This window comes from Syngnathus typhle, linkage group LG4 (genome assembly GCF_033458585.1).
Source record: "Syngnathus typhle isolate RoL2023-S1 ecotype Sweden linkage group LG4, RoL_Styp_1.0, whole genome shotgun sequence".
Taxonomy (NCBI): domain Eukaryota; kingdom Metazoa; phylum Chordata; class Actinopteri; order Syngnathiformes; family Syngnathidae; genus Syngnathus; species Syngnathus typhle.
Window position 1 is genome coordinate 10,662,495 of NC_083741.1, and position 26,985 is coordinate 10,689,479.

The 26,985-nt window shown below is 40.6% G+C and overlaps 1 protein-coding gene across 6 annotated transcripts in view; it reads left to right on the plus strand.

The window, feature by feature from the left end:
- neo1a (neogenin 1a) overlaps positions 1–26,985 on the plus strand; it is a 141,997-nt gene that overhangs the window by 41,701 nt on the left and 73,311 nt on the right. For all 6 annotated transcript variants that reach the window (XM_061277124.1, XM_061277120.1, XM_061277121.1 and 3 more), the window contains exon 2: positions 24,141–24,464. In XM_061277124.1, coding sequence (XP_061133108.1) covers positions 24,141–24,464 — 324 coding nt within the window. The remainder of the gene's footprint in view (positions 1–24,140; positions 24,465–26,985) is intronic.

Genomic DNA, 26,985 nt, shown 5'->3' on the forward strand with positions numbered 1-26,985 from the left:
ATGCAAATTTCTTGTTTAATGTATTTTTTTAATTTGTTACTTAAACTGTGTACTTACTGATAGCACAAACACATTTGTATTGTTACTCCCTTGGGCTCTGTCTGCAACCCATCTCTCTTTGCTCTTCGTCAAAAATGGCAACACATTGAAATTAATATCAAACTGCCACTTGTAGAATGAAAATTTTATTAATTTTGCTTCCCGCTTTGATCTAGTAAGCCGAATTGTATTTGCTGGCAAGCATCCTAAATGTAGACCGCTTTCTGCCCAAAGTCCGCCCGGATAGGCACTATCTCACCTTTGAGCTTGAGCAAGATAGGAAATAGAAAATGGATGGATGGGGTTAAATATTCACCCAGAGCTGGGGGCAAAGAATGGATAGGCGTAAGCAACAAAACAGCCTTTTCAAATCCTTAGCTAGTAGCCCAGGTGCTAGCTCTCAGGTATCCCATCGCACCACCCCTTTTACTCTTCTGTTGCCCCGTGCTCTGTGATGTGGAATACTTCCTTGCGGGCATTTTGGCCCAAGCTATGCTTTGCTTTCACTTCTCGCTCAGTCTCAACCATTCTCCTTCACAATAAGACACGATTGATGTGATAGAAAAATATACATGTGGGTTTTCCAGCTTTCACCCCTCCTTCCACCATCTTTACCCCCTAATTCTATCGTTCCCTCCGTCTTACCCATCTTTGCCCATGGGGCTCCATTAATATCATTTCATCCTGCGGAGCTGCTGACACGTTGCAAAGAGTCCATGATAAATAATTCACTCCCTTGGTGCAGGGCAGACAGACTCTCCCGCTTAGGAATTCAACATGAGTGAGTGTATGTAATGGTGGGGAGGGGGTTATTGGTGGGATTTTGACTAGTGGCGGCAATACACATAGATGTGGGGCGGTAACACGTACCGCACACTACGGGACAGATAATCAAATGGATATAAAGTATTGACACTGTAGAAGATGCTTCCTCACACTGGGGATGTCTTTTCTCACATGAGTTTATATAAAACATCTGATTTCTCTTCCCACTCTCACCTTTGTGTCTTCATCTCTGTTTTGCCCCCAGCAAGCAGAATTGGGTTTATCTGGAAATGTGATCACAGTCTATCTGATAACATAATTCAGAAAGTAATGACTGTTTGATTTATTGATGGGATTATTTGTGCAAATTCCTGGTCAATATCTTATTTCATTCAGAAACAAGCCCCAGCTACTCGAGTTGAAAGCCAAATTCAAGCAAGTCACCCACAATTTATGGGAATTTATATCTTATTCAATTCTACTGACGAATAAAAACTCGAGGTGCAATACAGATATTGCAACAGTTTTGACAGAAGTCCTCAAACAAATTTATTGAAACACCATTTTCAAGTCAACACAAGCCCAGTCTCTATATGTTTGACATTTTGTTTTTAGGAAGTACAAACACTTTTATTACACTATTTTAGTGGCAGATCCTCCTAAAAAATAATCATGAACTTTACTGGTTGCACACAGCACCTGATACAAATCCCATAGCGCAAAAATTAATATTGCACATACAAAGATATTGCTCTACTCTCAACATGGACCTGCTCAAAATTAACGTGGCAACTAACGTAGCATGTTGTCACCGCCTGCCTGCTCTGTGCTTTCCAATAGAAGAGAGGAGAAGGAGAGTGTCACGGAAGGAATGGAGGAGATGTTCTTGGATTTGATTAGCCTCAAGCTGCAAAACCTAATTGCTCCTTCCAACAAAACCATATTAAAATGATGTCTTCATCTTGAAGCTCCAAAGTCTGCTGTCATATGTTGCCAGAAAATAGGATGCCCATTGCTTCGTCGTCTACTGCCTTTGTCACAAAGAGTATAAGGGATGCGGTGTTTGCTATTCATAAAAGAATGTAGGATGATGTTGATAAGAGAGAAGGAAAGGTCTTTTTTTTTTTTAACCAAATTCTTAAATACTTGATGACTGTCTGTGTTGTGAGGCTGTGCCATTAAATATTAAGCAGCTAATTAATTTATATTGTTTTGATTGTTTTGACAACGCCTACGGGCTCAAGTAATGACCGTTGCATCGCACGTTTTCTTGGTTTGGTCATGTAATGTCTGCAAATAGAACATAGTACACCTAAATTTCAATCTTACGCAGATGTTGGGGTCTAGAATTTGGGTATTGTGTTAATCCTGAAAGCGTGTGGTATAGAAAGTATTGTTTTTTTAGAAAGGCATGTTTTTAGGCGGTCAAAGGGTCTACACACAATGAAGGTTGTTGATATTTTAAAAAAAGAGAAGCAAGACGCGGATAATAATATCTGGCGGATTGATTAAGTCATTTTGATGCTATGTGGATTGGATGAAGAGAGAATAATTAGCCTACTATTCTACTCCTGTGTCCAGCCACGATCGTTGACTAATGAGTGACTGTGTGGATGAGGTGCTTCCGCGAACCTCCCCGTTTCCTAATCAGTAAACAGCCCGGCTTCTTATTATCTAACGCCTTTAAATTGGTCACAGAAATTCCGGTTGAACAACCAAACAACCCATCTTTAACCAGAGTTTAAAATGTGTTACTTACTTATAATGTGTTACTTACGTCAGTGATGTAAAGTTCAAATACTGGACACTACTGGGGAAGGGCTATTGAGGCGACTCTGTTACTTCATTATTCAAGGAAAACAGGACTTGGCACGGCAGAAAGTGAAAGTGGCTTACATGGCTTACAATCAATCAGCCTGGTCGTCTGTCCTGTTGCTTGCAAAGATGAGTCCATATGCTATTAGGTCAGTGTGGGAGGAAAGGTTCAGAAAGATTCCATTGGCTTTCATCTGCTGCTGTTTATATGTGACCTCAGTGGAGTCAGTTCATCCTTAGTAGTGAGAAGCTCAGCTCTCAAAGGCCATGGTATTTGGCCTTGACTTAATCCTCAAAAAGGATTGTTCTAAGCCATGACAAAGTAATATGGCCTAAAGCAGGGGTCACCAAACTACGGCCCGCGGGCCGGATACGGCCCGCGGGACCGTTTAATCCGGCCCGCCAACCCTGAATAAATTGTATTATTAAACTTTTTTTTTTTTTTTTTGCTCATTTTGCCTGCAATGACTGCGTTTCCCCAGTAGATGGGGAAGCGCTCGCCTGCGCATTTACTACCGGAAGCCGTGTCAGAAAGCTCGGTGCACACTCACAAGTGTGTGTACGGACATGGCGCACTCGCGCTCTATTTGTATCAGTCCCGAATTTAGAGCGTGGGCTGTGACGACAGCATTCTTGTAATTTGCGCGCTGAGCTTTCAGATGCAGTTTTGCGCTAAAGCCACCCACAAACCTTCCCCTGGAATCCTTCCGTTAAAATGTCGCCCAAGTAAAGCAGGGTGAACACAGTGCCGAGCGTTTAAAAGAGTTGCCAATTTGGCTCGACGTACGCGACGTGACGTTCAGCCACATGAACGTCAACATCTACCCGTCACAGATCGAGGTAAACGGACCAACACCTCGGATCTCGCCTAAGAATTGCCACAACAAATTTTACTCCAGACTATGACGCACTATCAAACTTTAACAAAAAAGACAGCAGTGTCTACAAGCCTACTGGAACCTACAAAAGGATTATAAGGAAGGAACACAAGAACTGCTCATATGTGTCAGAGAGGTTCTGCTCTGACAACTGAGCTGAACTTTTATCTGTTAAGATTGTGCATGGCACAACAGAAAGTTAATGTTCCATGTTTTTTTTTCTATGAAGAACCCAGAGAGAGTTATTTAGTTATTTATTTCCTGTTTTTTCTGTGAAGAACTCAGAGAGGGTTTAGTTATTATTTATTTCATTAATAGTGTTATTATTTGTTTCCTGACTTTTTTTCTGTAAAGAACCTGGAAAGGGTTATTAAATAACCGTTATTTGGTTATGTGTGGCTTTCTGGAGAACAATAATTTTTTTAAGCTCCCCTACGATTGTCACACTTTTTCTGTTACAAACTGCCACCGGCCCGCCATCAGAGAAGGGAAAGGTTATGTGGCCCTCACAGGAAAAAGTTTGGGGACCCCTGGCCTAAAGCGATTGAGCTAGTATTCAATCCGCATTTGCTGTAATGTGACACTACAAATCTTGGTGATATTGCATTAGCTTGTAATTTCTCAGACATTGTATTGTACATAATGTTACTTATATTAAACTGTTTTCTTATACTCAATTTCAAAACTCAATTTCAAATGTATTAAATAACGGTAACAGTAAATTATCAACCAGACGTTTGGACGGAAAGCATTTGACTACTAGGAATTGTTCTAGGAAATATGAGACTGAATGGTTTGCCTTCCACCATGAAATGTCCAACTAAAGCATAACATTTATATACATGTGATTAGTGTCAGGTTTTCATGCGTGGGTTTTATTTGGCTTCAAACAGAACGAGAGATCCGAACCAAATTGATTCTGAGTGAAACTTATCAACTGCTTAATGAATCTGGTTAATTGACTGTGCAAAGGGGTGCCATAACACTTAAGAGCAGTAGCGATCTCCAGAAACCAGTCTGCTCATCTGTGCTTGCATCACTATTGATTTTAGACTACTCGTCAAACTATGACACCAACATAATATTTTGGCACGCGAAAGACCATGATGATGGCCATTACTGCTCTATCAGGAGCATTTGAATGACTTAACACTCTTACTGCTCCATCAGAAGCATTCAAATGACTTGACACTCTTGTAGAGTAATTAGGCTCTCCGCTGAGATTGCAGAATAGTCCCATTGGTTTTTTTTTACCATTCCGCTTGCCCCCAGAGACTTGCACAGGGGTCTGTGCTATCAGTGTATCACTGGAGACAAAGAAATCTCGGCAGAAGCAAATGAGCAGTCCCGTTTTGTCTTGGCATCTGGTGCTTTAAAGTAAGGTTGGAAGAGTATTTGAGGAGATTTGTAGTTAATACATCACAGGAAATGGAACATAGAGCTCCCGACTGCATCGTGACAATGAAATCTATGGCCCCCGTGCTTAAGCACATAGCTACTGACTGCCGCCAAGAAGTCTGCGGCACATCTTAAGGTATTAGCAAGGCGATCTCACTGTGCCACTTCACTACCTCACGGTAGAGATGCCATTTCCCTTTCACCACTTCTGAAACTATCAGTGAGTTTTGGAATCATCTTGGTTGATGCTTTTGGTTGGATGCTATTTGGACTTTTACTCCCAGTCACTACCACTCACTATTTCCCCATCAGTCAGTCCTCTTAATTTCCCTCCCACCTAGCTCGCTCTAGCTCTATAATAAGCAAACAAACCCACTTCTTCTTGACACTTAGCGCCGTCGCGGTGATTTGCTGTGCTTGTCAGGTCGAATCCCGAATGACACGATGACCTCTGTCAACAAAAGGACAGTTCCCGGAAGCTGGTCGGGTGTCATAATTTGTGCATAGGATAGATTATCTCTCCGACACGCCATTCGGATTTATTTTTTTTCTCTATTGTCGAGAGTAAAACCTGGTGTGCTAGTTTGCTTGCGGCAACCACAAAATGCATTGCTTAACGTGCTTTACCAACCCACATTGGTGGAAGTGCATATGACACAATATTTTAACACAGACAACCATGCTTTCCTGTTATTCTTGCCGCTTATTGTACGTATGCCTGTAGCACCTTCTGTAATTGTATGCATGTCTGTGTCGTTAATTCTAGTATGTTGTTTTGGCTCTATGTTTAATTAATACTCGCAGTGCTGTGTCACAGTTGCACAATAGCTCCTATGAAAATACAAAGCGTATCCCCAGGTGAATGATTGATCTTTTTTAGTCAGGATAAGGCATCTGTATTGTGATTATAGGTCCAGCAGGTTCTTTAACCCCCATTGACACAGACAGGCATGGCTGTACACTGAGCATCCATGAGCAATTTGCTTATTAGCACATAAATGAGTCTCTGTAAACCAGACACACAGCCACATAAAGTGTTAGTTTTCCCTAGATAATGAGATGCAAATGATCATGCATGGGGAATTGGAAATCCTCAGCAACAGGAGGGGGAAGGGAAATGATAAGTGTGTCTGCATGGTGGGATATTCTTGGCCTGCAAACCTAGCAGACAAGCAGATTTCATGGCAGGGAGCTACATGGGGTGTCTGAGGTGTCACATCCTTTACTGGTGTAATGGGGGTTAGGGGCATTCATGGTTGCATTGGGTGCTTTCCACACTCTGCTATTGCAAGGTAGAATGGGATAGCTGAGCCTCTCCTTTCCCAGTAGTGAATATAGACTGCCTTACAAAAGAGGTAAACATTACAAAAGCCTTGGACGGGTAGAGAAAACCGAGTGTGAATTTTTTGTCGAGGACTTAATTGTATTGTGGAGCATTTTCTTTCTTATTTTGTATGACCGTGAATGTGCAAAATAGGCTCTCTTTAAATCTTCAGAAATCCAGGCGATGAAAATTAATGAAAACTCTGTTGTTGCATGCTGGGCTTGTACCACAAGCATGCTACTTAAATACTTGTCTATAGGGCTTTGCACTACCAGTCAAAAGTCTGTACACTTTTTGTCAAGTTATTGAAACCATGTTCAAACTTTCTACTGGTAGTCGATGCAGAAGTGTATTTTTAGGAAGTTACGCTGCGTATATTTGGGTCGAGAATTTGAGTTATGTGAATAATGCACATCCCTGGTCACAGTAAATGTGCATGTAGCCCGAGAAGCGTTTTTTAGATCATAATCTTAAAGTGCACACAAGCAACAAAAGATCTGTGTTCCACCATTCATAAATCAATGTGACAGCCTGTAAATATGCATTTCATACACCCTTGCTTTAGAACTGGGCTGTGCAGACATTTTAAATCCATTGTAACCTACTTGTTGAGTGTTGACAATGACAACCATTTTGAGAGCTGTTTTCAAACGTTGGCGTTTCACTCGCCATTATTTTAGTTCCTTTAAATTCAGATCTGTTTTTGTCACCACTTAATATGTACGGGTTTTCGTCAAACCTAATAATGAAAATAAAATGGAATTTAGTTGCACGCAAGCAGGGTAACAAAACTAATATGACAGTTAAGACCTGTCCAAAAAAAAAGACCAGAACAGAGAAGCCCCCACCAAGCAGAGGAGAAAGGGATAAAGTTTCTTTCTTAATGCCAATCTGAATGGAAATTCATTTACATTGACTGAATTTGAGGGAAAAAAATATTGCCACAGGTAAATTTTGTCATTTGAAGTGACCATCAACCAAAACAATCAACTAGAGCTGTAAAAACAACAAAAAGCAGACATAAATTTAATTCAGATTATGTTACTAGTTGGGATTATGTGTAAAGAAATATACAAAAACTCTGATCATTGTTTGCCAAATAAAACCAGATGTTGCAAATGTTTTATTTTGATCCAACACAAAATAACAATCTGCTTTCATTGTGGACTACAGAAATAGAGCGTTCAGGGACTGAAATTCAAAGTATATGGGCAGTTTCAAATAAAACAATGTCTCTGCACAGTTAATTGATTAAATCAATAATGATCGATTAATTTGATAAACAATTAGTTGTCGATTAATCTAGACTAGAGAGTTGCAGCCATCCAGGTCTTTCATGATCAATTTTCACTCTGGCTTCAAATTTTATATTATTTTTTTGTTTACTGCTTGCTCAAAGAACTGCCCTTGTGAGATGCACGCTGCCACTACACATTGACCTAACAATCTATCACAGTTACGCGGTGAAAGAAGTCGATTGATGTACGAGCCCCAACAACCCACACTGGGCTGTTGTAATTGAAAGTTGAACACTCACTGTGACTCGGCTGTGGCGCTATGTAAATCCAATCCATGCTTGCTGTCTTCTTCATTCTGCATCCTTATTGTGACAGAAAAGAAGAGCACATATGGTCCTGTTGGCAAATGTTGCGATTCACACATTTGTCACGGTCTTTCACTTAGTCAACATGAAATTAGCCCTGTAAAGATGCTTTATGTATTTTTACACAGTATATGGCGACAGACAAATGTGTTTTTGTGGCTAGATTTATGGGATGTGTTCAGCAAATTCATGGTTGGTGTGATGATTCAGCAATGGGAGGAAATAGCATGAAACCTTTAAAAATAGTTGTAAAACTTGTACGCCACTGTTTGTATTGCACCTGGGATATACAGTTAATGTGAGAAATGCAAAAGTCCGTTTTGGGGAGTCAACATTGTACATTATACATTGGTGAGATAAAATGTTGAACTTTCTTTCAAGCACCTTCTATTTTTCTTCCTCTTGGAGAAAGATTCGTACCAAGAAATATGGAATTAAAACAAAGGAAAGACTCTCAATTCAAATGACTTTTTTTCCCAGTTGAATGATATATCTTTGTTAAATGTTTGTTTCAATATTATGAATTATTTAAAGCGTATTATCTGTTTGTACCATCCTTCTGCATCACACCATATTTCTTCTGCTGTAACTCCAGCTACTATATTTTCAAATTCTCCATAAATCTCTTCTTGGGTCTTCATCCGTCCTTCTAGCTGGCAGCTCCATTTCCAGCATCCTTTTACGAATATAGCCATTGTCCCTCCTCCGCACACAACCCAACCGTCTCAATCTGGCCTCTTTAGTCAAAGAGAGAATTGTTTGTCTTCCTCTAATGGAGCACATTAGCAAACATCGTGAGCATTCATGTGGCAATTTATGTCCCGCTGTATGTCCCACAGAAAAATTCAGACCGACACTGAGCCCTGACGATGGACCTAATGATTTATGGTTTTCTGGCATTATAATGTCATAGCTAACCACTGTTGCCCTATATAATCTTATTTGCTTTGGTGAACTGACATTCATTCAATTACCATAAGATAGGGAACACAAAAATATATTTTTAGACTATCAGGGCATTGTTTTTTTTATTATAAGGCAACTCTTTGTGGCCAGCTGTCCAAAGAGCTTAACCACTCAAGTGTGTTTTTGTCTCTGCACCATTGTTATATTTCCCCAGTGTAAGGACGCTATATTTCCCCAGTGTAAGCACGGTCTTTTTTTTTTTTAACCAACCTAACATTGCCACAAAGGAATAAAAGGCCTTTGAAGGTACACGTTAAAGAAGAGACGTTTCTACGGTCCCTGGAATCAAAGGACGCAGTGCAACTCCTTTGGGATGGTCTCCGTGGTTAGCCAGCAGTCTTAACTGGGGTCCCTAAAATCAAAAGTGTTTTTTTTTTTTTTAGAAATCACCATGGGGGCATCAACACAAATCATGCAGTCATCTGTGATGTTCGTAAAAACAAGAAGTGCGCTATTTGCTGTGTTATATCAACATGTGGGACCCCTGTCACAGCATTAAACATGAATTGTGATGGCAGTACTGATGAATAGGAAAGAGTTAAAGAGCTGGAGCAATCTGTTGAGTCTAGCGTGGTAAAGCCAGTGGACTGGAGCAGGACTCGCCCAGTGACTGGCTGAGCTGGCTCATTGCCAGCAGCGCCCCATGCTGCAGACAATACTACCTGTGTGCTGTGAGAGTGTGGGAGTGCACGCGCACATAGACATTTGAAAACAGCCAACTGCTTATTTTGTGTTGACTGGAGGTTTGGGACTTGTCCTTCCCTCTCCCCTTTCCATCGTGCCTCTGTCCCCTAAATGTCTATCAACAAGCTTCAGCTCCTGTTTTGGCTCTTTGTATTTCAATTCATCTTTGAAATCTACGACAAGGGCTTAGAAATGAAAGGGGATCGGAATTTTATTTTTTCCGAGGGTGACTTTTTGACCATTGCCTTACAGCAATTGGATACCTGTGACCTCCAATAAACACACTGGCGGCAAGAGGGGGAGGAAGGTGAACCCAAGGGGGTCTCTATTCTCTGGTTACTGCAAAGAGGCTGCCACTGACCGAGGGTCGCTATGGCAACGCTATTTGATTCCTACAACAATACAGGGGCGCCACTCCCCTACCCCCTTAGAAGTGCCACATTTGCAATCTGGACCTGTGTGATTGGCCCATCATACTGGCGATAACCATCAAGTGGTCGAACCCAGGGTGCATTCAAGGCTAATTGAATACAATAGAATAAAATAGCACATTTGATTTCTGCCTGACTATTAATCTGTGTTAATATTTGATTCGTTTCTTTGGCAGTGTCGGGTCATGCAATGAAGAATTGTGACTCGTGCGCAAATTCTACACTGCTCCGCACTGGATATCCTTGAGTAGAACTCAATTAAAAAGCGAGCTGTTTTCGCTATTTCCCGACCAGGAAGGTCAAACACCTGACCATCTAATGACCTCCAAGATTTTTGTATTAGATTTTCTTTTGGTCTAAGGTGTGTTAAGATTGGATTATTCCTGATAAGTGTCCAGAACGGTTTGCAGCCAACAGCCTTTGAATATTCAATTTGATTGATGATATTGTTATCTTAATGTGTGTGATACGGGTAAGAACAAATCTTTTGAAATTTGAAAAATCCTTATTTGTGTACAAAGCCTTAGTTGTTTTTGTCTTCAGATAAGACTTTGGATATTTTTAGCAGCTTTGTTTTGTTGCTGAAGGCAATCCCACATCAAGTTGTTATCAGGTAACAACCTGCTAGTTGTAACTTGCTAGCCTGCATGGGATCAGAGAAGGTGAGGGAATGCATGTTTTGTCAAGACAAGAAGTCTTAATTTACAAAGTGTGCAAGAATGGTTCTGCTTGTTGTTTCACGGAAAGAACGGGGACAAAAAGACAAAACTTGAATGTCAGTGTTGTATTGACATAAAAATATTTATTCAAGCCGTGATTGGTACCTTCTTTGGGCGTGAAGGTGCTTGCTATCAACAAAACATCACAACCACAAATGTGTCCACATGGCACTTAGGGTACTGGGAGTTGTAAGATAGCTTTACTGATTAATATTAACATATAATATGTATTGATATTAATATTTATTAATACTTGAGTTTTTTTGTCATTGTTTTTAAAATATTCTTATTTGACTTGCTTCTTATTTATCGTCTTGTCGTTCTTTAACGTTAATTTCAAAGTTGAGTTTTAATATTTGAATAAATACGAAATCATGCTTATTAATTGAAGATCCAATATCAGCTATGTGTATATAGTGATGATGATTTGTCTTTCCATAAGCACCCAGACCGACTACTCAACTCTGAACATAAAAACTGTAAACACCATAACACATTACAACCCAGAAAGATTATCTTGGGTGAAAGTTGAAAGACAAAATATTCCAAAGTGGGTAAGCTGAGAAGACTAAAGCCATATGACCAAAATACATCATGTGGTGTGCCCGGTGCCCTGCCCCCTACATTTTACAGGAAATACCATGTTGGCTGTGTATGAGAGCAAGAACATTGGCTGGGCCTCTAGGGTGTGAGCACATGGACCCAGACAGCCCTATTTTTTTGTCCTCCTGCTGTCTTGACAAGCTGTACACTTCAGAACATCGACTGAGTCTTTCATCAAGCCTTTCACCTTTAATATGGACTCGATGCCCTCCCCTGGACCAGCTTTTCATATCTGTATTGGGAGTATATATACTATTCTTGCTGAGATGTCGAACATCTATGGACCTCCTATTGAGGGATCTTTGAACTTGTAAAGATCCTAAATAAAGGGCACCTTTACCCCTTTTATTTGGGATTTTTGTAGCTTTTCATTAGTGGATGAATTTCGATATTAGCAGTATTTTGGCAATGTTAGGACCGCCCTTGCTGGTCAGGGCAGGCCAGCCTTTAAACAGACGATGGTATTGTTTGCACATCAAAAGAGCCAAGACCAATTATCACCTCTGCCTCTCAACACGACAGATGCTCCTCCTGTAGAAAGTGGGGGGAAAAAAAACAATATTCGAACTCACAGCAACCCTTCATTAAAGTTGTGCTTTCATTTTTTCTGGCTTTGTGTTAACAATTTAGTGGCAGTGATGCACAATTGCCATTGCTTTCACAGATCACTACAAAAATTAAGCTAATTATCCCATCCCCAATGGCATGTACAAATAGGTTCATATGACAGGAAATGTGGCATAGTCAAAAGAGTGGAAACTGAAGACGATATTTTCGCAGATATTTGCCTTGGTATTCTTTTACAGAGTTTCAAGGTCTTGTGTTGTAATACAGTTTTCATGCAGAGTAAAGGCCTATTTATATTCGCGCGGGTAACAACAGCCGCGTTGCATCTCATGACCCAAGCATTGGGTCGTGCAGCACCTCTGCAAAATTGTTGCTGCGGATCATCTTTCGTGATTGGTCCGTTTAGTCACATGCTGTGATGACATAATGGGGCCTTCTCCGGCACCGTTCCATTGTAATTTGTCACCACGAATATGCACCATGCAGCTTGTTGCTGCTACTGCGAAGCAAGCTAGCTTGGAGGCGGCGGTGTGCAATGTGCATGTACCACCTACAATGCCACCTTCTTGATAGGCAATACAATTATACTACTTGTATGTTTATCGTGTACTGTGTCTCGTCACCGTGGGATGGAGGAAACGGAATTTCGGTTTCTTTGTGTGTCTTGACATATGAAGGGATTGACAATAAAGCTGACTTTGACTTTGAATTTTCTGTGTCCCTTTGCCTATCAGTAAAACATTCACTTGCCATATTCCCTAATGCACAGCATTACAACAAACACATCATTTTGACAGATTACTCTCATTGTTTCATTTTTCTTCTGCAAGATGAAGTGCTTGTAAGGGGGATTTTAGTGAAAGAGTTGGGGTTAACTCAGAATCAAGTCATCGGTCGAATGAAGCCGTATAAACAAACTTTCTGTAGCCAAGACGCCAAGTTCTTTGAGTGCTTTATCATTTTTGTTTGTGCACTGTTAACTCAATTGACTATTCCCTTAGTTTACTCGTGAGTGGAGTAACGACCAACCCACCAAGATACTTTAATATAGTATTGTTACAATAATAGAGCGCCAATAACAGACCGTGTCGCTACATTAAACGAGAATACCCAAACTATAATTCCAACTACCAAACTTGTTTTTGACAAGTACCACTGCGTGAACACAGATTAGTGCCAAGTTCTTCCACACTAAACTCACGGGAAAGAGTCTAAGTTGCTGACCTCACCTGTCAGTCCCCCCTTGCTTACGTCTCAATTCTCTACCTGCAGACCTCAACCTATACTGTCAGCTCGAAAATAAGTTGAATAATTTCAAAATAAAACTAAACTAAAATAAAAGCAATCGAAACAATTTGAGTTTGTTTGTTACCTGTAGTTCGTTAAATGTATGTCTTAACTGATGGGTTAAATTTGTGTTTTATGTGGGAAAACATGGAACGTGTGCAATACAGTAAAAGCATTTGTAATTGTAGCTACGGCAAAGGCAAACTTTACACGATGCTTTATCGAAGTGTAATGAAGTGCACTTCCTGTTAAGTACACTCGAAAAATTGCGGGGTCAAAAACATCCCATTTTGGGTTAAAAATGGACCAACCCAGGAAGTTGTGTCAATTTGCACAAAATAAGCCATATTTTGTATTCATTTTTTGTTTGGGGTTGTTTTTTTGCAGAATAACCCAAACTTCGGTCACATTTACCCAATTTTCTGGACCGATCCCATTTTTAAGCAGCGTGTATCCTTTTCAGATAGAGAATTAGTGCCAGTAATGTCACACATAGTATAATTGCAACTCATAACTGATGGAGGCATATTCATTCATAACATTTGAAAATCAGGATCCACTCCAATTGTGGATTTGGGCAAGCTGCCATTTTTTTTCATAACATTTGAAAATCAGGGTCCACTCCAATTCTGGATTTGGGCAAGCTGCCATTTCTTTTTGCTATCCAAAGATTCCTCAAAGTACCAAGACACCTTGGTAGGGAATACCTTCCTCTTTTGGATGTGCTTTTTAAAAATGTGTTGACTTTTGGCTGGCAGTGTGTATTTGTCGCTGCTTTTGAAGATAATTATTCTCTATGCTAATTCCATAACGCTGCACCAGGAATTATACGCTGCACCACAGCTAGTCTCACCTTGAGCACTTTTAAAGAGCCTTTACACAACCAGGAATTTACGATCTACTACTTGTATTAGATTGCTGCTGTGGAATCCTGGCCGTTTTGTCTTTATATTCAGGACAACTATGTACTGTTTATTAAATCTGTAATACCATAGCGACCACGTCTGATTGACAGCACTGTGGCTGATTAGTTGGCGAGCACTTGGTCATAATCCTCACAAGCATGTAAACAAGGACTGAAGTTGCCTATGCGTACTTTGTACTACCGCCTTGCCATTTTGGCTAAACAACCTTCAAGGGCAGTATTAATAATTGAAGCAAACACTCAGGAGGACGAGTGACCTGCAAGAACCACTCTGCTTAAGAGAGACGATTAAATATGGAAACTATTTTTGGTGACTATTCATGTATGGTTTGTTTTCTAAGAGCTTAACACCTCACTCCTCCCAGCCAATAAGGTTAATTGTTTGAGCAAGAAAAAAATAATTACGCTAGTGACTGCCGTAGGGATGTAAATGGGCTTTCTTTGTTTGCACTTGCATATGGTTCCATCAAGCGGAAGGGCTACTATACCTTTGTATTCAACATAAAGGGTTTGGGGTTGGCTGAAATCAAAGGCCTAATGATAGCTGGAAATGCAATATTGTGGCAATAATGTTAACATGTTCTGCTCAAATTTAAATTTCTGCCTTTGTGAAACACATATCCCGCACCACAGACACAAATACAGATTCTTGCATATTGATGCTCGTGTTGTGTTCTGCTGAACACCATTTTGAAAACACACACACATAAACGCCGGATCGTTAGGTTTCTGTGTTCAGGATTAGGCACATTTGGGGCCATCTTGCCCTCTTAAGTCGGTGTGGTGTTCAGGGTGGACGGGTGGGATGTGCATGAAACCCTCAAGGGGAAAGACTGAACTGCACACAAATCATTACTGCTCATCAGGCTCCGCCGCTCAGCCACTTATTTGCTTGGCAGCTTGGCTCGTCTCGCCGACACGCATTTAAGGCAGCACTCCTCATTATACATCAGACTTGTAGGGAGGAACAAAGAAGGGGAAAACACAGTTGCATCGGAGAGGGATGGTCAAATAACAAAAAATGTGCAACCAATTCGTCATCATTTCCAAGCCCATTGTCCCAAAAATGTGTCACTCATCTATTTGTGAAAGAATTTCAACATGGCAGAAAAATGTGACCTCAGCGTTACGCAGCCCCATCTGACACCCCTCCGGTGCATTATTTATGGCAACTATAATAAGTAAGGTTGTAGGCAGTATATTAAATACATAATCTTTTATTGATGCCCCTTTAATGGAAACTTTACAGTCAAGACTGACAGGAGAGCTTTGTATTTAGCGGCTGGTAAGCATGTTTGAATGCCTCATTTGAGCCAATTGAAAATTAAACCCACCTTCAAATACTTGCTGCTGTTTACAGGAGGATTGGCTGTCGGACTGTATTGCTCTGCGGCGGTTACGTCCGCTCTTGAAATACAGTAAACATTTACAGGCTGTTATGTTCAGCAACAGACTGTTTACACACCTTGGACGAATGATAAGACGGCACGCCAGCTGCAGTCTGATCAAATCTGCCACAGGACATGTTTGTGTCAAGTGCTCATGCGCCGCCCGATGTGTGTTTCCATTGTGAGAGGGACACATGCAGATAGAATGATGAAAGAGAGAGAGAGGGGATTCCTCGTGATGCCCTCGATCTCTCCCCGCACACAAAAACACATACTCACGATATCATCACACGATCAAGCCGTCGGTGTTCAGGAAATAGGGTTTATCTAACTAAGTGACTGAAGCGTTCCAGTAATTGCTGAGATAGGAATGTTTTGTGGTTAGGGGACTGCCAAATTGATATGATACAATAATATGACGTAATCGCTCCACTTTTATTTCATTCGGAAATCTTCAAGCAGTACTGCAAGAGGTTTTTGTAACCTGTTAAGAAAAGTTAGCAGTTTTGACCCACACTGCCACAGACATATTGATTAAACAACTTTATTCTTAGTTATATGGTATTAATTTGCAGCATCTTTTCAAGTTCAAAAAAGTTCAAAGTCACTTTATTGTCAATCCCTTCATATGTCCAGACACACAAAGAAACCGAAATTCCGTTTCCTCCATCCCACGGTGACGAGACACAGTACACGATAAACATACAAGTAGACGACACAAAAATAAAAACAAGAAGGCACAAACAATAAATAATAAATAATAAATAAATAAAATGAGTGATGAATAAATAATAAACAGATAACCCAATAAATAAGAGGAGCAAAACTGAGCCAGTGTGCGTACAGCAGACAGTAAGCATAGCGCAAAGTACAGGACGCTACGCAGAAAGGGGGGGCGAGTTCAGGATCCTAACAGCCTGGAGTATGAAGCTGTTGGAGAGTCTGGTGGTGCGGGAGCGCAGGCTCCTGTACCTCTTCCCAGAGGGCAGAAGCTCAAACAAAGAGTGAGCGGGGTGACTCACATCACTCACAATCGTGGTCGCCTTGCGGGTGAGATGGGAGGTGTAAATGTCCTTCAAGGAGGGGAGCGAAGCACCAATAATCTTACCAGCCGTGTTCACTATGCGCTGCAGGGCCTTCAAGTTGTAGTCAGTGCAGCCGCCACCCCAAACAGCAATACAGCTGGAGAGGACGCTCTCAATGGTGTCGCGGTAAAATGTAGTCATGACGGCCGGAGGAGCGCTCGCTCGCCTGTGTTTCCGCAGGAAGTACAGGCGGCGCTGGGCTTTCTTTGCCAGTGATGCGGTGTTGGTGGACCAGGAGAGATCCTCACTGATGTGCACCCCCAGGAACTTGGCGCTGCTCACTCTCTCCACCACAGCACCGTCGATGGTCAGCGGCAGGTGTTGGGTGTGACCCTTCCGGAAGTCTACAACAATCTCCTTGGTCTTGTCGACTTTTGATAGATAGAGGGGAAAAAGTCCTTATATTTGGCTTGTAAGAGTTTCTGAGCCAAATGGTTTGACTTCTACTGTCAAAGAGCTTTCCAGTTTTGGTTTTCAAAAGAGGATTGTAGACTATAAATCGTTTCTTGTAAAATGTTGAACTTAGTTGCAAACCTCATGATGATTGGCCTGCCTCTGAGCTGAAAGTTTTTTTGGCCTGTAACTGTGTGCCCATCGCTCTTTTATGAGGATACGAAATGATGCAGCTCCTTTCAAAGGTGATCTTTTTGCAGCACTTTACCCTCCATATTTGCCACCCACTTTACTACATCCCCCAATATCCTTTGTTTGTGTAGTTACACAAGCAGAGACTGGCGCCGGCCTCACACTCGCTGTTGGAGCGTGAAGAAGAAGAAAAAAAATCCATGTGGTGGCACAAAAGTGCAAACAAAGCAGTGTAATGATTGAACAGATGTGGGCAAGCTTGCAGATCTCCTGAATGGAAAAGCATGCCCAGAGGAAGGAGGGTGTCATTCTGAGAGGATTGACACTTAAGCATGAGCACACTTAAAAGAAAAAAAATCATACCTTACAAATTGTTTTCTTCAAGCTGTTTTCAAGTGGCTTCATTTTGTTTGCATGCAGGCCTCATGCATCTAATTCTTTTTCAATGTTTTGAAAAAGAATGAGCAAATGATACACTGATTTGATGTGTAGTATATTCCAGATGCTTTGACGCTGTTGTGATCATTGTGTGTTTGTTAGGCTCAGAGTAAAATGAGTCTTTGTATGAAAGAGAACGTCAAAGGAAGTTAGACAATCTTGTACACGATGATGCCAATAATAACTAAAAGCATCTCACAGCCTTTTCATTTTGAAGTGTAGAGATAGGCCAATGGTGCAAACACTTCACCCCTGTGACCACGCTTAACTCCACTCTTATTATTTGGCTGTCGTTAAATGCGTTTCTTAACTGCGTCCATGTTGCACAGGATACTTCTATGTCTGTATGGATTTGAAGTTTACAATCTTTTTTTTGTTTTTAAAGAGTTGTTAGGTTTTGTTCAAGATGTCCGTCGTTGAGCAAGGAAAACAAAGATGTGGAGTAATAGTTGGTTCTTTATTTGCAAGATCTTGGGTTGTTTTACGGCAGCCAGTACACAGTGCACTTCAGCAGATGGAACGTCAGACTCCAGATCAGAAGGTTTTATACTGTCCGCAAGCAGGAATACGGAAGGGAAGAAAAGGAAGGGGAAAAAAAAGAAAAAACATATCCTCATAAGGCAGACATTTGTTCTGTTATCACCGGAATGTTTTGTATCTATGTGTTATGACGTTAATGAGCTGTGCCTTATGTGTAATGGAAAAGTTACAAAGCTGTGTGTGCCGTGTCTGTGCTCTGATGGAGCAACAATGTTTGTATAAATTAATAAGAGTATTTAGACATTGCTGTTGCTCCCTCTTCAGAGTCATATTCGATTTCAGGTAAAACAGTCATTAAGTCTCCCTCCCAGAATAATCTAGCTGACTTTGATCTCTTGTATGACAGTGTTAAATGATTTTCTCCGAAAGGCTGCGAGCATGCAGAGACTTGCTCCTCTTTTATCAGCACCTCCCCATCAAGCACTTTGAAGCTTTTTATGCACTGCAAAATATCCCAAAAGAACAGAGTTCCTGCACATTGCTTTCAGAAAGAGTGAATCAACTCATCTGAAAATGCCATCCCAGTATTTGAATTTATATTACGTCTACGGCCTTCCACGTGCAGACAGGGACAACAGTTTCTTCAGTTTTTTCTCTCAGCTGTTTACATAAACCTCAACGCACAATTGGGGCAACAGGCATAAAATTCCACAATGCCTTTCCAGCTCATGATTTTATAAAAAGTGTCTTGTGTTTGTGTCCTCGAGAGAGGGCAACATGAATTCCAAGCTAAATGCAGATTAATAGGTTTATTCAACCAAAATGAAATTGCGGTTTAAGGGGACTAGAGTCTGACTATTCCTATTCCAGGGGCAAACTGGGGGGAAATATTGATTTAAGAATCCAATACTTATAATTTGCTACGTTTATATGTGAAGGGAATTCTGAAGTTTATTGATTTCTTTTGTGTTTTGATGAGTGAAAATGGTTGCAAGAACCAGTGGGCTAGAGAACACTATTGGGTATATTTTCCAAATCCATAGATGTTTCTTTAGTCTCGTGGTGGCGGTGGTGGACTGAGGGTGTTGGAACTGGTAGGGCGAAAGATGAATGTGAATTCCTGTCTCAGATGGCGATCTCATTTGGTGGTGTTCACAGAGAGGAGGAACTCTGCTCAATCTGCCCAGTCTGTCGACTACTTCCTGGCCATGTCCAAACGTAGATCCGGTCGCTTGTCCTCAGATGGATGAGATCATTACAGACTTGGATAATCACAGGTCTGGGGGGAAACTGGAGATTTTTTCTAGTTTCTTGAATTATTCAGAAACAAATTCTGTCTCTTTAGAATGCTGCTGCAGTGCTTTGGGCCTATACGCAATGTGTCTATTATGAAATCGGTGTGGAATATTCAGTTATCAGTGGTTGACTGAAATTTAGTTTAAAACCTATTGTAATGTAAAACTGTGTTTTTCTTGAATTAGCAAAGAAAAGTGTGCTCAGCATCTGTGTTGGTCTGCATTGCTGTCTCAGTGTTGTCCACAGTGTTGGCTCCTTCACTGTGGGCCCATGGGGGGAAGTCTAATAAGAGGGCGAATCCAAGCCTCAATGACTGCTGGTTAATTATCACATCCACAGCAGGTTAGAGCTTTCCCCACTGTGTAATCCCTCCCGGATCTCAATCAACTACTAACACATATAAGAAAATCCTTCTTTCTGTGCATTCTCCCATTTGTGGAGGTATCTGTTCAGTTTTGCTCCAAATATTTATTAAATGGGTCATGTTGTGTGACACAGATAAGGCTTAACCACATAATTTTCATTTTTTTGTGTGGTTACCTGGTAGGAGTGGGAATTAAAAACCGGTTCTTTTCGGGAACCGGTTTCCAGTAATATCTAGGAAGCGTTTGTTTATCAATCCTTTAAGTGGGAGAACAAAACCAGCCCCTTGAAATGAGCTCGACCGCCGGTGATGCCTCTTAACGCGTTTCGTTCTTTGGTGTGATCCGGCCTATGCGGTGCAGGAGGCAGCAGGGAGTGAGAGGAGAGAAAACCGTACTGATTATCACATTAACAGGTTATCTAACAAATATGATTTAAATATTTAAATCAGACAGACAGCCAAACTTGACACACTTCCCAGCCATGCATCTCGCTGAAGTAACTTGGTTGTATTGACTTTATTGGCTTTCTGTTTTGCAACTTAAAACGTCTCTCCCATAGAAAAAAAATAGAATGGTAATTGAGACAAGTGGAAGAAAAGTCAAGCTTCCTCTTCAGTTGCACAGTTATTTTTGACTCTGTGAAGACTAATGTGAGTCGTGTGGCGACATTCAAGCAAGTCACAGTTTGTTCATGTCTTTGGCCACACAAAAAACCAGTGCCCGCAGTGTATTACAAAGCAACAAGACCTGTACTATATTGCCGTTCAGACTTTTAAATTGCAATTCCAATTCTTCACTGGCTTTGTGTGTTTGAGAAGTGTTTTACCAAGATTGCCCTTGCCTTTGTCCCTTCCTCCCGGTCACACAGGGGGCTCCTTTGCAGTAAAACCAACTGGTTTTGAAAGTTCTGTCTAAAGAGTGGCTCACTAAGAAGGGTAGTCAATATGGTTGCTCTCAGACAGTGTCTCAGTAAGGGAAGAGGTTTCCTGCTGAGCCACTGATGGAACAAAACAAGGTCTTTGTTCGAGAAGACTCTTTATCGCTATCCTTTTCAGTGTTTTTCCACAAGGATGGCTCTTGCCTGTTTCATGGAGATGCTTGGATGAGTTATGCACCAATGTACTTTTGCTCTGTTATTTTCCAACATGGGCTTATGCTTAATAATATTGCCTTAGCTTGAGAGCGCAGTATAGAATATCATGGCATCACCTTAAGCTGAGCTCCCGAAAACCTTTAATGACACAGAGCAAAGTGGATTTGGGACAGAGGTAACAGCCCATACTTATCAAGTAGACAACCTCATTTTCTTGCCTCATGCTCTCTGCTCCCTTATTCGCACTGGTTGCCTGTTGTGGTGTTTCCTCATTTTCAGAGGCAAGCCGATGCTCTGTTTCCTCAAACCATTTGAGACTATTCAAAACACTCACGTATTAGACTGGACATACAGTAATTCTCCATACGCACTTTCTATAAGTGGCCACTGTATCACAGTAATTTCAACATTGCCTCAGTAAACTCACCCGGAGATGGCTCTCTTTATAGAAAAGTCAGAAATGCTTGAGGCTAAAACAAAGAGGTCATAATAATATGTTGGTAAATCCTATAGTCTGGGAAAAAAAAGGGAAATTTGTGTACCGTATTTTCCGCACTATAAGGCGCACTGGATTATAAGGTGCACCTTCAGTGAATCCCCCATTTTAAAACTTTGTCCATATATAAGGCGCACCGGATTATAAGGCGCACCTTCAATGAATGGCCCATTTTAAAACTTTGTCCATATATAAATCCATATATTTAGACACGCCTGCCATAGTGGCTCAATATTGGTCCATATATAAAGCGCACCGGATTATGAGGCGCACTGTCGGTTTTTGAGAAAATTTATAGATTATAGTGCGGAAAATACGGTACTAATTCGGTGGCCTCGACGTTGTCTTACTCCTTTGGCTACTAACATGCGTTGCATGTGCATTAGAAGGTCTTACATTTTATTTAGTTTTGAGGTGCGTTATCTGAGGATAAAGCGGTTGGGATAACGGATGTATAAAAAAAAATAATACTCCTTCCACTTTTCAAGGGCCCCATTACCATTCACCAGTCTTATTGTTTGTGTTTGATTCTCGGTTTATGTTTGATGTTGTTTACTGCCGAAAGCAGATGGTTGGCCATTTTGTTTGAGAGTCGTGCTAAAGCTAAGCCCCCCACCCCCTTACTATTGCTATGATGGGGATAAAATGGTGCTAAAAACATCTGCTGTGCGTCTTATTAAATGTGGAAGGATAGCGTTTACAGAGTACTGGGTAAAAATGCTCTTTTAACCCAACTCGCCTATCGTATAGATTCAGTGTTAGTGTAAAGTAGAGAATTTCTTCGTGTCACTCGTCTGAGTCTGTAGCTGCTTAAGTATTCATGTTCTTCACAATATAAACACTCGGCTGCTCTGACTGAAAGTTGCCTTGAAATTAGGTGGAATTTAAAGGAGCCATATCATGAATTTTATTTCACAATTTAGAACTGTTCCCAGGTAGCTTCGTAAAATGCCCTTTGACATCTTTGTGTACTTTTAGATGCACATGTGAATTAGACACTTCAGACACATTTTCAGAACTTAATAAAATATTTACATTAGTTGATTAATTTTTCCCTTGATGGCGCTCAATTTGTATGGAAGCGATTAAAAAGTCTATTTCTCAACGTGTCCCTTTTAAAATTACTCTAACTTGCGGTTGCTGAAGAATATCTGCTTTGAGAAATACGTTTAAGGGATAAGGTAAGGATGCCCAAAACCACCATCATTTTACATACATAAAAATATTCATTAAAGCGATGACACATCATTTTAGAGTGATCGCTTGTTTATTTCTGACAAAAGGCAGAACAGTCATGCTGCTATTTAGATTTTATGTTTAAAATAAGACCCCCCAAAATCACTGAATTAGCATTAGTTTGTAATATATTTAAAGAAAACTGCAAAATACAACTAAGACCCACTTGAGTTTTAGTCTTGGTTGGAATTGAAAATAAATTGAAGTGCAGATATAATAATTTCAACTGTTAGCTGTTAATTAACTGATCTTGTCACAAATTGATTTGTGTGAAATCTGAGCCGGTTTAATGAAACTCACCTTGCAGGAAGCCATGATTTATTCTGTTGTATGAATGGCAACAGATGGATAATGCAGGTTTTTCTCACTTCCACCATCTAATAGAGCATTTCATTATTCTGCCGTCGTCATGTCGTCGCTGGCATTGATAGATGAACAAAAATATTCTTCTAGTTAATAGCCATACATTTTTGGAAAAATTAAGTGAGTTTGAAAAAATTCCTGCACACGCTATCTAGTATGCTATGGCACCCCTGTTGGAAATAAAATCATTCATTTAGATAGAATGGGGGCACTTTAACACCCCCCATGCTGAATGAGCATCGAAAGATTGCACATCTTAGTGTTAAAACTGAGTTGCCTGGCAATTGAAAAAATATAATTCACCTCAGTCATTTTCTATCGCAATTTTTCTGTAGTTGAGCATTCAAGATAAGCGCATTAAGTATTGATATTGCTTGGTAATGGAGCCCACATTACAAGCCTTCTCTCTTTGGTGCCCACAAGGGAGTTGACGCCGCAAGGTAGAGGACTTACCTCCGAGAAGTTATATTCCTCAACCTCTGACATCGCTAGTAGCTCCTTCCTCTCTCTCCCTCACTTGCTCTTGGAGACAAGCCATTTCTTTGGAAGAGAGCAGGCATAGTTTAAACTGTGTTTAACATTCCGCCTCCTATTTCACTCCATTCACTGCATTATTAAAATACCTCCACCCCCTTAATTATTTTCCACCGCTCCCCATCCCTGCAGAAATGGCAATTGCTGTTATTTGTCTAACCAATACCACCGTATGACTCTAAGGTGCTGGGGCCTGAATAATGGATGAGTACAAATGCAAAACAATTGCACTTAGTCTGGCTTTGCACTATCTATTTCAATACGATGTTAACGTCTATAGGCGAGAAAAGGAAATTGCAATTGCGCCCCACCGTCTCTACAACTTCACTGCACTCTCCGCTCATAGGCGCGATATTAACTTGCCAGGGAGGCGAGTCTGGGTTATATTTATCAGGCTCTTCTATTCAATTTCAATGGGGTTTGTGGTTTCATAATGAAAAGTGTCCGTATGCTTTTCTCTGAGAATGGAACGTTTAGCGTTTGACCAGTCATGTACTTCCAAGGTTTCTTCTTTAATTTTTTTTTTTTTACCAAGCAGTCATTTTCCTATGACTTGCTGTTTATTTCCCAAGACCCACCAAAAACAATATAAATCCAAATTGTACAATAATACCAAAGAAATTTAGATACAGTGTTTGTGTGTGTTATGAATAATTTTTTGTTGTATTCACAGAAGATATTGTATCATATGACAAAGTTTGCAATGTGGTGGTAGGAATCCAACTCACAATCTTCTCCCTTGTTCCCCCCGACCCCCCCCCCCCCCCCCCCCTCCAGCATCCGCAGCACAGCCTTTCAACCCATTCCGGTTCACGGTGGAGCCCCGAGACACAGTGGCTATTCGGGGTAACTCTGCACAGCTCAACTGTTCTGTACACAGTGATGCAGCCGTACCAGCACGCATAGAGTGGAAGAAAGATGGCACCTTCATGAGCCTGGTTTCGGATGAGAGACGGCGCATACTCCCTGACGGCTCCCTCCTCTTCACCCATGTGGTTCACTCAAAGCACAACAAACCTGATGAGGGCACTTACCAATGTGTGGCCACCATCGAAAACCTAGGATCCATTTCCAGTGGCACAGCGCACCTCTATGTTGCAGGTGAGGGTGGTTAGGGGACTAATATGTAGGAAGTTATACTTTTTTGTTTGTTTCAATTTCAGTACTGGTAACCCCGTTGCACCAATAACCATTAAATGTGTGAATAGTTCTTCTGACTCGTTAAAATTGAGATTTGTCGAACCTGGCACTTGAACATTGATTTCAAGAGCAGGTTCTGCTTGTTGCTTGTGAGCAGGTTTTGTATTGGCATTTAGTAATTATAAAGCTAAACGTTTCTCATTAGCTGGTGTTTTTTTCCCCCTTAAACTCCCCTTGGCAAACTGAGTACTTCTTGTGCTCCACTTGAAACACTATTATTAAAGTACTTTTTAAATTATTTTGATGACTACATGAAAAGAAAACTTAACAATTGATTGACTGATTTAAAAAAAAATAATAATATTAGTCCAAAATTGCTAAATAAATCATCTTTTCTGCAGCTACAGCCCTACAATTATCGCGGACTTAAAGTAAAAAGAAAAAACTAAGTGGACATCATGACCAAAATCTGCAAATAATAGAATAATCGCATTGGATTTCAATGCACTAGTCAACAGTACAACTCATTGCAATAAATTAGGACTAAATTTTCAAAATTTGTGAATAGAAATTTGACTGAATCATTTTGAAAAATAATCTAATTGCATTGTGGGTGTGTCATTGCAATTCAGTATTAATTTGTTCAAGGTCCTCTCTACGTGTACCAGTAATTTTTAACAAACACAAGAAATAAATTAATCTATACAACAAAACTCATTATACAATACATGGATGTTTTGAATGTTTTTGTCATATACTTGGTCAGGCTTACGCTAAAATAAAGAAAATGAACCAGGTATGAAAGACTTTATCTACTTCAATTCATTCTTACTTTACCAAACACTTTGACTAGCAGTTTTTAAGCCTTCATTATGACAACTTCACAGAACTCTGCCAAACAAGTATGGAGTAAATAAAAGTCAGAACCCAGAAGTAGCAAACTTTCACAATATTGGTGGCTTTATCACTTCAACTTTTCATGTTTCATGACAAAATTGTATGTAAACACGTAAATTGCACCTTAACGCTGAACTCATTTCGACACTATTTCAAAATATAGATAAATGCGATCGAAACTACCCACCCACTGAACTGAAGCATTTTTTTTCCTTTTCTAAGTTGCAGTCTTTGCAGTCTGGAAATGTCATTCTACTGCATGCAATCGATTTGAATTCAATAATAGTTCGGCCCAAATAGAAATTGAATTACTTCTCTTTGGAAAAAAAGGTAGTTTTTCTTTCCTCTAAATGTCAGCCATGTGCTCGTCATTTAAATATCATCTGCTACTAATGTGTGCTCCTTTGTTGATGGAAAAATGTTTCTTGTTGCTTTCTTTGGTTGTAGTAATTGATTTCTTGTCCTTGAAGTGTGTCGTCAGGCCGCACAACAAAAACCTGAATGCATTGCTTTTATGGATGCAACATGCTTGAAAAAGATTCTGATTTGTCTTTTCTATTTCTTCTATTCCAATGTCACCTTTCTCCGTGTGAGAACAGTGAGTGACATGGGATTATTAGGTTTCTCGAGTCAAGTCGTGCCCTGAAACTCAATTTGCAGCCCAGCAATGCATTTACTGTGCTTTCCTCTTGCCACAATGCTGGCAGGTTTAAAGATACTCAAGAGATGCCAGTTGCAGGGCCTGTACTGTAGGAGAATCTTTTTGTAGTCTTGGTTGTATTCAAGGTGTGTATTCAATTTTGATATTTTACTATTAGTTGCGATAATCATCCTAAAGATTTTTTATTTAAACCAACAGCACTTTTGTCACTGAAAGATAAAAAGGTTACCCGGTATCAGAGCAACTAGCTGTCGTGGTCCATCAGGCTGCAGGCTATTATTAAAAAAAAAGACATTGTTCTTCATTGGAGAAACACTAACAATGATTTGGTCTCAACGTTGTTTTTCCTACTCACCTCGCGCAAGACAAAAATAATCATCCAACTGACTCAGAACAACATATCTCTCTAAAATCATGTGGGGTCTTCAAAGCCACAGTAGGCCACTAAACAAATTGTTTCAGCGCTCCCATTAGGTCTCAGGTCTGTGGAAATATAATGCAAATGGGGAACTTGAGATGAGCGGCGCTGTCAGACAGCCTCATAGCCCAAGGGGTCAACCATGACTGGGCGTTAGATGCAATCACTTTCTACTTCAAGAGTGGAGCATCCGTCAGCTTGATTCAGCAACGTTCACACAGATTCTACATTTATGGTTTGACTTGAAATATTTTGCACAAACATGGCTGTTGGTGATGGACCTGGTGCTGGCGGGCAAGTGGCCTGTAAAAGACGTTAATTACAGAGTCGTGAGTGCAGGCTATTAGGTCACATCAGATCCAGGAATGATGGTGCAAGCTGACGGTGGCGTGAGCGTGACCTCTTGGATGTAATGGCCGAACAAGTCACGGATGGCTGGCGTGGCACAGAGCATATCTGACAAATATCACGGTAATATCTAGGATGGATTGCCAGGAGACGTGGGA